Here is an 11,686-nt window from a genome sequence, read left to right on the forward strand (position 1 = left end):
ATTAAATATATCAACATCGGACATTATAAACGAATTATCCGAGAAAAGTGAAATCTACAAGCCTGCAGTCTGCACAGATAATAATTTCCTGTGGTTTGGATCTTTTTATTCTTCATGGTCTTCCCATTAATCATACCTCTGATTTTCTCAAGATAGATCAACAGGTTTTCGTCATCCTTTGTTACACATTTAGTTAGGCTCTGATTGTTTAGGCTCCGACTCTTTCATTGAAAATATATATTTTTTAAATATATTTTATAATTTTTAAAAAAAACTTTTTTAATTAAAAAAAATTAAACTAATATTTTAAGATAAATGATATGTTCTCTTTAAAGAACTAAAGTAATTTTAGATTTTAAGAATTTTATTAATGTCACTAATTTTTTTTATATATAAATTTATTAGCATCTTTTATTTTTTATGTTAAAAATAATTTTCATAGATTTCGACATATGCTAAAAAAAATATCACCTTTGTTTCTATATTTTTCTTTCTTTCATCCAATCATTCTATGCATTATTAAAAAATACACAGCTATATATTCATTTTATTTTATTAGCCTCCAACTATTTTATAGCAACTCACTCCACCAATCATTTTTCATTTATCTGATTTCATCAAATAAAACTCAGAACTCGGCTGCAGTGGAACACTGCTAATCTAAGGAATCAGATGCTATGGAGAAAGAATATTACTGCAACATATTTGTCAAGCAGATTAAATTACAGCATTAAGAATCCTGTGGCATAGGAAACTTACCATAATACAAACACAAACATACAATAATCAATTTAATGCACAGAACTTGTACAAAAAAGCAGGTTTCTCCATTTTACAATAAAAACCCACCTAGAATTATCCCTTCTCTTTGCCTTAACTTACACTTCCAGTAGAAAATGTGATCACCATGAATTTTCTAAAGTCTGTTTTCCAATGACAATTTTCTTATCAAACTGCTGATCTCTTAGCTTAATCATTACACTTTTGTTTTAGTTTATTTAATTTCTGTGTCATTTGCAATTGGGTTAGTACAGTTTCTGCAGTGGCAGCTCTATCAACAAACTTTAGCTCCTTGTTTTCAATTACATTTCCCTTTATTACCAGTCCAAATCGATGGCTGTTTCTTCTTTGTCCTCCCCTCTGTGCACGTGGTTTCTTGCAGCTTGCATGTCCATTGCTTGCGAGAAAGATCATCTTCTAGAGTCCTCTATATTTCAGTATCCAAAGAGGCTGACGCAGAAGTCCAGACACAAGAAGCTCATAGGTTCAGTCCACTGTTCACAGAACTTACTTTCATCTTTCCAAGTATCTGGCATGCAGAGCTTGATGAGTTCCTGCCTGTCCTTGGAGCCATTTGAGGTGTTGTACAATTCAAATAGGTCATCTTCATCCTTGAACAGTATTTTCTCACTCTTTGGATCAAAATCATCAAATAGAAGACAAATGCAGAAGAGAAGTGCAGTCCACTCTGGTAATTGTACATGGTTTCATATATAACTAGTCAAAAAGGGTTGATGGGATTCTGATTTTTCTTTGGTATTTTTTTAGGAATAATTGGATTTGGGATGGTTCAGATATTGTATATATTAAGACGTATTTAATTTCAAGTAGGGTAGGGGTCTTGATTATAACACAGCTAATAATCTATCAGTTTTCCTAGAAATAAACTAAAGTGAATGCGTGCTCATATAAAAATTAATTTTTTGATTATGCATGAAGAAAATATTTATTAAATATATTCATTTTCATGGGTAATCAATAATATATCGGGCTTCCTTAGCCTCACCCATTTTTGTATAAGTGCATCTTTATTAACATTTCTTAGTAACTACTTCTATTGTGCTTTTAGGGGGTGTGGCTGTGGCCGTGCAACCTGAAAAGGAAATTATATTGAAGAAGAAACCTCTGACAAAGAATCGGCGGGTGGTTGTGACGGGGATGGGCGTGGTAACCTCAATAGGTCAAGATGCAGATACATTCTATAATAATCTTCTTGATGGTGTCAGTGGAATAAGTGAGATTGAGGCTTTTGACTGCTCTCAGTTTCCCACTGTATATTTTCATTGCCTCATACCTAATTACATAAATCATTGGTTGTATAGTTAGTTGAATCAGTTTTTTACAACTCTCCTTTCTTGTTGGAACAGAAAATTGCAGGTGAAATCAAATCTTTCTCAGCAGATGGATGCGTCTCACCCAAGCTTTTTAAAAGGGCAGATAAATCTGTGCTTTACTTGCTCACTGCAGGCAAGAAAGCCTTGGCAGATGCTGGAATTACAGAACAAGTAATGGATGTTTTGGATAAAACTAGATGTGGGGTTATTATTGGCTCTGCATTGGGAGGCATGAAAGTAAGTGAAGCTCTGTCATCATATTAATGGTGTTTCTTTATCTCTAAACTTCAAATCAATACCAAAGAAAGATTTGATATTATGTCCAGAATTTCTCTTAAGTATTACCATAGGGAGTTACAAAACTTTCATATGGGTTCACTCCCTTTTTGTATTTCACTGTAAGCTATTGAGTTTTCATGTGTTTCATTCACTTTCAGAATTATTCATTTGCTTTCTGTATTCAATGACAAACTTGCTTTTGCTTTCTGCTGATTACTGAATGGCACTGTTTGAACAGATTTTTAATGATGCAATAGAAGCATTGAGGGTTTCATATAAAAAGATGAATCCATTTTGTGTACCATTTGCAACAACTAATGTGGGTTCAGCTATACTAGCAATGGATTTGGTAAGCTCAAAAAGCTAGATAGATTAGTACTAAATAACAAATTTCTTGGCGCAGCAGATTGCAATTTACAGGTTGCCCAATTGCAGGGATGGATGGGCCCTAACTACTCAATCTCTTCTGCTTGTGCAACTAGCAACTTTTGCATACTTAATTCAGCAAACCACATCATCAGAGGGGAAACAGTAAGCACCTCCCTTACATTTTCTGCAGACTGAAATTGGAAATATGCAGTTAGATTCTACATTGTCTTAAGAATGTATGCTTTTCTCTAGGTAGATCTCAAAATTTTAAAGCTGTGCTCTTTTTAACTGTGGAATTTGCAGGACTTGATGCTTTGTGGTGGTTCTGATGCAGCCATTATTCCAATAGGTAATTGTTGGTTTCAAGGACGATAATTTTTTAAGTTATGAACTAACTGATAGCAAAAAAAAAAACCCTCGATCACACTTGAGAATTAGAAAACAGAGACGAAAAAAATGAACATGATTGTATATAGTTTAGCAAGTGTGCCTACATCCATGGATAGTTTTCCGCTCGGAGCTTCAGTGAACCACAAATTTTCCTCTAACAAATGTAAGCCATAACTAAAAATGTTATTCTAATGTTGGAGTTTCAGGCTTGGGAGGTTTTGTGGCTTGCAGAACTCTATCACAAAGGAATGATGATCCAACCAAAGCATCACGCCCCTGGGATACCGTAGGGCATAGAGCTTTCTACTTTCTTCTATACAAAAGCTACTTCCGGTGATTTATGATCCTCAAAATTTTATTGATTGAACAGGATCGCGATGGGTTTGTTCTTGGAGAAGGAGCTGGTGTTTTGCTCTTAGAAGAGCTAGAACATGCTAAGGTATACCTGCTTTAGGTCAGGTTTTATTATTTGTTTTCCCCGAGGGGTTTGTTTCCCTTATATATGGTCAAATGCTGATATGACAGAGAAGAGGAGCAAAGATTTACTCAGAATTCCTAGGTGGAAGCTTCACTTGTGATGCTTATCACATGACTGACCCTCATCCTGATGGTAAGCAAGCTTTCCAAACTTGCCAAAAAAAAAGTTTCCAAGTTGAAGTTGGTAAAAAAACAATTTCTTTTCCCCCTGCAAAAGCATAACAGCAATTCTATTTTTGCTTATTCATTTGGTTCCTACTAAAACCTTGGAAATGACTCCTGTATTAAGCTAAAGCTCATTGGTTGAAGCATTGTAGCACTTGATGTTTGTGTAAAGATCCACACCTGTGGAGATATGAGGTGACCTAGTACTCATGTTTTTATTTCTAAAATCAGGAATGGGAATAGCTCTTTGCATAGAGCAAGCCTTAGTTCAATCTGGTGTTTCCAAAGAAAATGTAAACTATATAAATGCACACGCCACATCCACCCTAAGAGGTGATCTTACAGAATTCCAAGCTATAGTTCGATGTTTTGGCCAAAACCCTGAGGTAAAAGGAAATATACTCAAATCTAGCATCTATCTTCAGTCTTCAGAATCCTTAGTTCTGAAACCATTTTTGCAGCTAAGAGTGAACTCTACAAAATCCATGATTGGCCACCTACTGGGAGCTTCAGGCGCTGTGGAAGCTGTAGCAACAATTAAGGTAAATAGCTTCTGCGTTCTTCCATGGGTTTTGCTGAAATAACTCTTCAAACTAATAACTTGGTCTTATTTTTTCCAAGTATAGGCAATACAAACAGGATGGGTCCACCCTAACATCAATCTTGAAAATCCTGACGAAGCAGTGGTATGTTATTCCTTCTATGATCTCACAGTATGCTCTTTTACACTTTTCCAAGTAGTTGTCTTCAATTTATTGTGCTATGTCTGTATTCAGGACAGGGATTTGCTTGTTGGCACCAAAAAAGAAAGCCTGGACATAAAGGTGGCATTGTCAAACTCTTTCGGATTTGGAGGACACAATTCTTCCATCTTATTTGCACCTTACAAATGAATCCATGTGAATAGAGTGCTGCGCAATAGCTCACGCTTCAATTGTATGCCACTGCTCTGCTCTTTAAAGTAAATGGACTGACCTTGTCGGATGGCAAGTTCATTACTCCCTTTATCTTCTTAGTTTCCTAGAAATGTAGTAGAAACACAATAGCTGAAACGTATCAAGAGAAATAACTTAATTTGGGTGTATAGCAGAATTGAGTGCTTAGACATATGAATTGCCCAATTGCCAGTTCACATGTATCAGGTTTTGCAACAAAAATGAAAACGAAACAAAAAGGAAAAAGAGGATAAGGGGCGCGCAAGGTATGAGGAAATATTTAGACTTGTATTGTTTGCTTAATCTATCATTATCTGGATACACTTTCTAAACAAAAACGGTTTGAGCTTTGAGATAAGGTCTTTAAATACCAGACAACAAAAAATGAGACATACCAAAGCCAATGTAATGCTTTGATGATATATACAACACCCATTAAACCTAAATGAACAATGTGGCAAATTGCATTTCCATCAACAATTTTCTAAACTTTTAAAGGACAATTAACTCAAACGAACTGGAGAGCACATAATAATCATCGAGTATCATCAAGTCTCACCACCGCAAAGGTACATGGGTTTACTTTCATGCAAACTCATGATCAAACTGTTTTATCACTCAGAAAAATGCTATGCCTATCAGTTTTAAGAACATGATCAATGTATACCATGCCGTCTGATAAACAATTTATTGTTAGGCTATCTGTGATGATCGTATTCAATCGAGAACATGGTATATTTCATGTTCAGCAGAGCTCGTGACAAAAACTAATGCTGGTCAAAGGCACTATGACATCCAAAAAGCAACAAGGTTACTATTTGCTTCTATAATACTACCAACAAATAATAATTAAATGATGAGAAGCACACAATCATGATGTAATTTAAAATCTCTAGAAAGTATATATTGCAATTGTAAATCACATACTGATGGCCATGATCATGTAGATTAATATTGCCCTATAAAGCATTGAGAATATAGAAATTTGATCGTATCCGATGTATTTTTGCTCCTCAACTTGTAAACCAAAGGGTCTCTCTTTCACGTCTCCAAATGGTCATCGGGAGCTACTTAAATAATAAGTCCGTTTAACCAGTGTCCCATCAACAAAAACTACAGTCCAGCTTGAAAGATGATTTAAGTCTTTACGTGCATCTAATCCTCAGTCAGAAGTCCTTTCAGACAATTCCCCATGAACACAATTAACCGACAGCAATGTAGAGAAACCCAGGAAAATAATGCAACAATTCTCAGAAACCATAGAAGGCAACTGGATCACCAGATCTTCGTTTTAACCCAGAAAAGGAGGAAAACAACTCCCAACACAATAGCGACGGGGGCCCACTTTCTAATTAAGGCCTGCACTCAAAGAGTGTAAAGCACATGATAAATAAATTTCAGTTGTATCTACTTACATGCACTTATATGTGAAAGAAGTGACAGCAAATAGTGATTCCGATCAGAGACTGATTTTATCTCCTTAAGGAAATAAAGCAAGACTTAAAGAATGAATCCACCGCCAGAGAAAAAAAAGCAGGCACTATGAGAGCTTAATCCATCCCCTTGCAATAGGCACACTATCTATCTAACAATTTTCGCACATGATCTAATAAAACTCAATCAGCTAGCAACCTTCCAAACACAGACCTATTCTTCACCATTGGTAAATAATGCATTCTTCCATGCTAATTCCAAGAATGTAGCAAAAATAATGAGGCAATAACATGATTTCCATTCATTTTCTTAAAACATTTTGTATATGCATTAAGATGACATTATAAAAATTTGTGTGCACAACTTTTCTTTTCTTTTTGGTGATAGGAACAAATTTCAAATTTCAAACATTTTGTATATGCATTAAGACAGCAATGACCAATAACCATATAAAGGCAAGTTTTGAAGTGCCTTGAATGACAAACGTAACATAACTAATAGATCAACGTAACCAACCTGCCTATTCAAATCTCTTGCCTTGTCAGCATATATGCGAGATTCTGATGTTAATCGACTGGACATTTCGCTGACCTCTGCATTATCATCAAACATGCAAAGTGCATTCTTTTTTTAGTATATTTCACCAAATATGTGAAGTACAAAGGTATTTCACCCAGAAAGAGAGAAAAATAACTGACACCATTATCTGATAAAATTAGTAAAGGAATAAAATAAAACAAAGTGCCTTCTGCTAATGCTCTAACAAAAATCTCAGGAAAGAGAAACACATTACCAAAATCAAATAACAAAGCAAAAAAGCATAATATTAGGCCAGCTTAACTATAAACTTATTGGTAAAGAACAGACTACAACCAGGATGTCAAATAAAAATTCCCATAAGAAGTGATATATATGCACATTCTAGCTTACACAACCTTGACCCTAAAATGGTGATTCATATGCATGAAAGAAAAGACTGAGAGAATTTAAACAGAGTAGGTAGTACACTATAACTCAGCTTTAATTCCCTAGCAAGACCAAACAATTCCAGAATTTACCAACGGAATGTGAGTACATCAAATGCTATTCTTTCAAAGATATTATTGTAATCCAACATAACTAAAAGGGGCCAATTTTAAGGATCTAATTCATAGAGAATGCCCTATTCAAAATTAACAATTGTAGATTAACTTTGAATTTAGAAAGCCAAGGTGTTTGCATTAACAAACACAAAAAGCTTAAGCTTTGAATTATTTTACCATATATTTTCTTAACCTATCTAACCAAGTTGTCATCTGTATACATTTATCAACTCATCATGTACATTTCATAATATGTATGAACAAATACTTAATGCAAGCTTAGATCTTCCTCACATCCTAATTATGTTATCGAGAATTGTATTCTTTGGGATCCATTTGAGCAAAAGAAAAACAGTATAAGACACCGAAATCAAGTGATCTTGAAAATAGAAGGGGCATATCTTACGGTCTAGTTTTTCACCAACACCGAGTACTTCCTGCACATTGCGAGTCATTATTTGGTGAACTTCATAGAGTTCATCATTCAACTTTGCAATATTCCGCTGAGTGCGGGTATCCTGGTATAATTTCTTTGTTTTCTGTATGAAAGTATCTTTAAAACATAAACATGAAAACAGAATCAAGCCTAGCAGAGGTATAGAAAACAAAGTAAACAAAATCACGTGTGAAGGACAAGTTCAATAAAACAAAAAGAACCAAAGACCTACCAAATTTAATGAAGGCATAAGGTCTGGCAGCAGTTTCAATCTGAGCCCCATTGATGCGCTCAAATTCATTTTTCAGATCTTCCAAATACTGAAAGGCTAGCTTCTTAGGGTAAGAACGATCACACATTGTAAGGTAACAAACATGTCCTTCGATGATATAACTAAGTTCTAGTGTCAAGGGAAATGCTGACAAAGATAAATGTGCATACACATATTTTTATAAGTTAACTAAAGCAATGGAATAATTGTACCACATTTTGAACACAATAATAGACCAATACATGCACAATAACAATATCAAATAAACAAATGATGTTTAAAGCAAGGGACCATGTCAGTTCAGCAAAATCAAATATAAGAAACTGAAATTTAAGTTATGAGTCCAAAATTTTAAAAGGTAATCCCATCAATAAATCCAAACATGAGCAGGATACTGGAACACATAAGGACCCGTTTCAATGGACATCCTAGAAGGTTCATTTTGGCGAGTAGCAAGATTCTTAAACAGCGCCTTTACTTGTTGTTTGTACATTTCAATATCTTTCACATCACGGCCATCATCCAATCCCTCGGCTAGTGGAAGCCCATCAGTGACACGAGCAATCATTGTCAGTTTCACCATTTTGACTTTCTATCTTCCTCAGATGTACAAAATAACTGCATTACGTCAAAACCAGATACATGAGATAGCTAACAAGTTGATCATAATCCAAACGAACTCTTTCAAGCTGATGATATAGCAGGAACAAGATGCTCTTGGTTAATGCTTAAGCTACTTTATAACTTTTTATCAGTAACGATCACATTGGAGTGGGGCAAAATAAAATTTTAAAGAAAAAAACATTTAATTGCAATAGGAGGCTAGATTTTGGCTGCACGAAGCAAAAGGCTAAATTTTGAGAACCTCACTGACTATATGGTCTCCTTAAATCTAACAATAATATCCTACCACTAAAATCCGTACGGTTATTTTGAAATTGACACCAATTTCTCAACAAATAGGCCCAGCTGTAAAGCCAAAATTGCTACAAAATAACAATAAGCCGAGTTCCTTCTTTTTCTTTCAATCATCAAAAACAGAAACAGAGATTTTAATCTTCTGTAATTTACCTAAAATGTATTCCAAGATGTCCAGTTCTCCACATATGAGAAATGATCTCTAAAGAACCCCCAGAGAGAGGGAGAGAGAGACCCACTTCTTGTTTTTGATAAAATTATTGAATTTAACCATTACTAATGCAATAGGAAACAAACCAAGAAAACACAATACTTATGATCTATCTGCATAGATGAAATACTAACCGAAGAAATCATTTAACCACTTGTTCAAGCAAATTTGCGAGATACCACATTAAAAATCAATGTGCAGCAAAAACACGAAATTATCCAATCACAGAAGGTTACAACGAGAAGTACCTGATAATAGCATCTGGGATTCTGGTGTCGGTGATGCAAGAGATCTGGGGAGCAAAGCTGATGGTGAAATCTATGCGCTGCAAAACAGAGATCGGAGATAGAGGGATGAAAAATATAAAGGGTTTCATTATTATTTTTTTTTTAAAAAAAAAACAAATAAATTTAACGAACTGTAAATTAAAGGCTTTCTATTCGGGCCAGGCTAAGCTACGGGCCTAATAGTTAAAAAGTTCAGTGGTCGATAGTATTATATTTTAATTATTGAACTATTAAATAAAAAATATAGATTGTATTATTATAATATTGTTATATTTATTATGAAAGTATTTTGAATAAGTTTTTGTATTTTAAAATAAAAATTATTTAAGAATGTAAATTTCTTATAAAAAATAAATGATCATTAAACTTAATATATTCAATATAAATAATCATATTATATAATTTAGTTTAAAACAGATTTTTCACATTTTTAGTCATTGAATTAAATTATTAGGTAATTTTAATCCTTAATCTCTTAATTTTAATATTAATTTTAATATCTCCTCTCCTGTATGGAGCATGATTTTTTTTTTTTTTCTCTCAAAATGAAACATATTATTTCTATGATTATTTTCTATTTATAGGTCATAATTGTTTTCTTTTAGCAAGTTGAGAATTTCAGTGGTTTTGTTCTGATAAATGGCTCCATTAAATCCAATCCTCCATTGTCAATTTTTTTATTTTTTTTTCCAATTGATATGCGTCGTCCCAAAGATCCCAATGGATTGGGTAAAATCTTTACTAAAAATGAAATATTTATAAATTAAAAGTGCATAAATATGCATGTGTGTGTTTGGTAAAAATGTTAGCTTTCGAAATATTTGTCATTGATATGCATGTCCCACCGTCCTATTTGATTTGGACAAATCTTTACTAGAAAATTAATAGAAACATAATCATTTTAATTTTGGTAAAATACTAGATTTTGAAATAAAATCCACTCATATAAAGTAATTTAATTAGGCAAAAAGTTATGCATATAATATAAAAATTAAATAATAAAATTTTTAAAATTTTTATTTCATAAAATATGTGAATGTGGGATCCGCTTATTTATGTCTCAAAAATATTGAGACCGAGATCTAGCTATAAATATAAGCAATCGTACTCAGCTCTATCATCCTACACTCAAATTTCAAGCTCCTCCCATTTTTTAGAATCATGGTTCCAATCAGCTGGTTTCACTTGTCTCTCTTTTTCTCTCTATTGGCAATAAGCTACAACCCAGTTCTTGCTCGTCAGCCCACACAACAGCTAACATCGATACAAAGTAAGACTGATGGGCTGTGCTTCAGGTTTACAGTTCACGTCATTAATGGTCTGAGCAGCAATGCTAATCCACTGCTTCTTCAATGTAGATCACTGGATGATGATCTTGGGAATCATACACTCAATGTGGGAGGTGACTTTCATTTCAGCTTTAAGTTGAAAGTATTTGGAGGAAAAACAATATTCACCTGTGATTTAGAATGGGGGGCAAAGCATCAACACGCGATTGTTTTTAGGGATTCTATCGAGGCCTCGGAGTGCTGTGTTGGTGATGATAATTGCTATTGGCGAGCACAAGATGATGGCATCTATTTTACTGTTGATGGCCAAGACAAATGGGACAAGATATATGACTGGCTTCAATAGTTCTTTTTTTCTTCTTATCACAATGTTATGTAATAAAATGAAACTCCGACTTATTTTGTCGAGGTTTAGCTTAATAATAATGGCATATAGTTAACTCTGGTAATCTCGAATGAGCTTTTTTTTTTTTTTTTTTAATAATAATAATAATCTATTTCTTCAAAATTTATCTGTAATTTTCTTTTGTTTGATTTTATTATAATATATTTGAGTTGCTTATATAAGTAATCAAATCCTTATATTTAAGTCATTTCCATATAAATTTTAAGGAGTTATAACGCCTTTGTTTTGATGAGTTGTTTTTTTTGTCAATATTTAATTTTTTGCAGTTGTAAATCCTTAATTAAATTTTGGTCAATCCAAAATAAAGAAACTTTTTAAAATGAATACAATATTAGGAAATTTTAATTTTTTTTTAAAAAAGCAGAAGAATTATTTAGTTTGTAAAGTACGAAAAATAATCTTATTAATCTAATATGATTAGTTTTTCTTTACTTCCAAAGTGTTGATATGGTTTTTAAAAAAAATTACACAAGTCTTTAATTCTTTTAAGTCTAAGAAAAATTTTTAACTATTAAAATATGTCAATAAAATTTTAAAATTCAAAAATTAATAAAATAAGAAAATTATGGTGACATTCAATAGTCCTTTAAATTTTTAAAATAAATTAAATACTTTTAGTTTCA

The 11,686-nt window shown here is 33.2% G+C and overlaps 3 protein-coding genes across 6 annotated transcripts; 2 read left to right on the forward strand and 1 right to left on the reverse strand.

Annotated features, from left to right (window-relative positions):
• The first annotated feature begins 593 nt into the window (after positions 1-593).
• Positions 594-4,915, forward strand: LOC110613680 (3-oxoacyl-[acyl-carrier-protein] synthase II, chloroplastic). Of its 4 annotated transcripts, XM_021754915.2 has the most exons (13): positions 596-1,471; positions 1,850-2,052; positions 2,148-2,351; positions 2,632-2,742; positions 2,829-2,924; positions 3,066-3,111; positions 3,359-3,438; positions 3,523-3,591; positions 3,678-3,762; positions 4,026-4,180; positions 4,256-4,336; positions 4,421-4,480; positions 4,571-4,915. In XM_021754915.2, exons 1-13 carry the CDS (start codon positions 1,114-1,116, stop codon positions 4,685-4,687), a joined length of 1,665 nt encoding a protein of 554 aa, XP_021610607.1. In that variant the 5' UTR covers positions 596-1,113; the 3' UTR covers positions 4,688-4,915. The 4 variants fall into 4 exon arrangements, with proteins under 4 accessions (XP_043811950.1, XP_021610605.1, XP_021610607.1 ...); XM_021754913.2 differs by having other exon boundaries at positions 595-1,471; positions 4,421-4,915; XM_043956016.1 differs by having other exon boundaries at positions 4,026-4,336.
• A 688-nt stretch (positions 4,916-5,603) lies between these two features.
• On the reverse strand, positions 5,604-9,462 carry LOC110613681 (25.3 kDa vesicle transport protein). The gene is made up of 6 exons (XM_021754916.2): positions 9,330-9,462; positions 8,348-8,570; positions 7,914-8,074; positions 7,652-7,798; positions 6,680-6,756; positions 5,604-6,088 (listed from the first exon to the last, which is right to left on the reverse strand). The coding sequence occupies exons 2-6, from the start codon at positions 8,533-8,535 to the stop codon at positions 6,005-6,007; spliced, it is 657 nt and encodes a 218-aa protein (XP_021610608.1). The 5' UTR covers positions 8,536-8,570; positions 9,330-9,462; the 3' UTR covers positions 5,604-6,004.
• Positions 9,463-10,529: 1,067 nt separating this feature from the next.
• LOC110612699 (S-protein homolog 2) lies at positions 10,530-11,003 on the forward strand. The gene has a single exon (XM_021753475.1). It carries the CDS (start codon positions 10,530-10,532, stop codon positions 11,001-11,003), a length of 474 nt encoding a protein of 157 aa, XP_021609167.1.
• The last annotated feature ends 683 nt before the right edge of the window (positions 11,004-11,686 follow it).

The sequence above is a fragment of the Manihot esculenta genome, chromosome 4 (genome assembly GCF_001659605.2).
Source record: "Manihot esculenta cultivar AM560-2 chromosome 4, M.esculenta_v8, whole genome shotgun sequence".
In the NCBI taxonomy this organism is placed as follows: Eukaryota; Viridiplantae; Streptophyta; class Magnoliopsida; order Malpighiales; family Euphorbiaceae; genus Manihot; species Manihot esculenta.

Excerpts from the sequence above, each read along its gene's own strand:
- LOC110613681 (XM_021754916.2), bottom strand. The coding sequence starts at position 8,535 with ATGGTGAAACTGACAATGATTGCTCGTGTCACTGATGGGCTTCCACTA. Across the intron at positions 7,799-7,913 it reads TTATGCCTTCATTAAATTTG|ATACTTTCATACAGAAAACA; the intron begins GTAGGTCTTTGG and ends TATGTTTTAAAG. Across the intron at positions 6,757-7,651 it reads TGTTGGTGAAAAACTAGACC|AGGTCAGCGAAATGTCCAGT; the intron begins GTAAGATATGCC and ends ATGATAATGCAG.
- LOC110612699 (XM_021753475.1), top strand. The coding sequence starts at position 10,530 with ATGGTTCCAATCAGCTGGTTTCACTTGTCTCTCTTTTTCTCTCTATTG.
- LOC110613680 (XM_043956015.1), top strand. The coding sequence starts at position 1,114 with ATGGCTGTTTCTTCTTTGTCCTCCCCTCTGTGCACGTGGTTTCTTGCA. Across the intron at positions 2,743-2,828 it reads CTATACTAGCAATGGATTTG|GGATGGATGGGCCCTAACTA; the intron begins GTAAGCTCAAAA and ends GCCCAATTGCAG. Across the intron at positions 3,763-4,025 it reads GACTGACCCTCATCCTGATG|GAATGGGAATAGCTCTTTGC; the intron begins GTAAGCAAGCTT and ends TTCTAAAATCAG.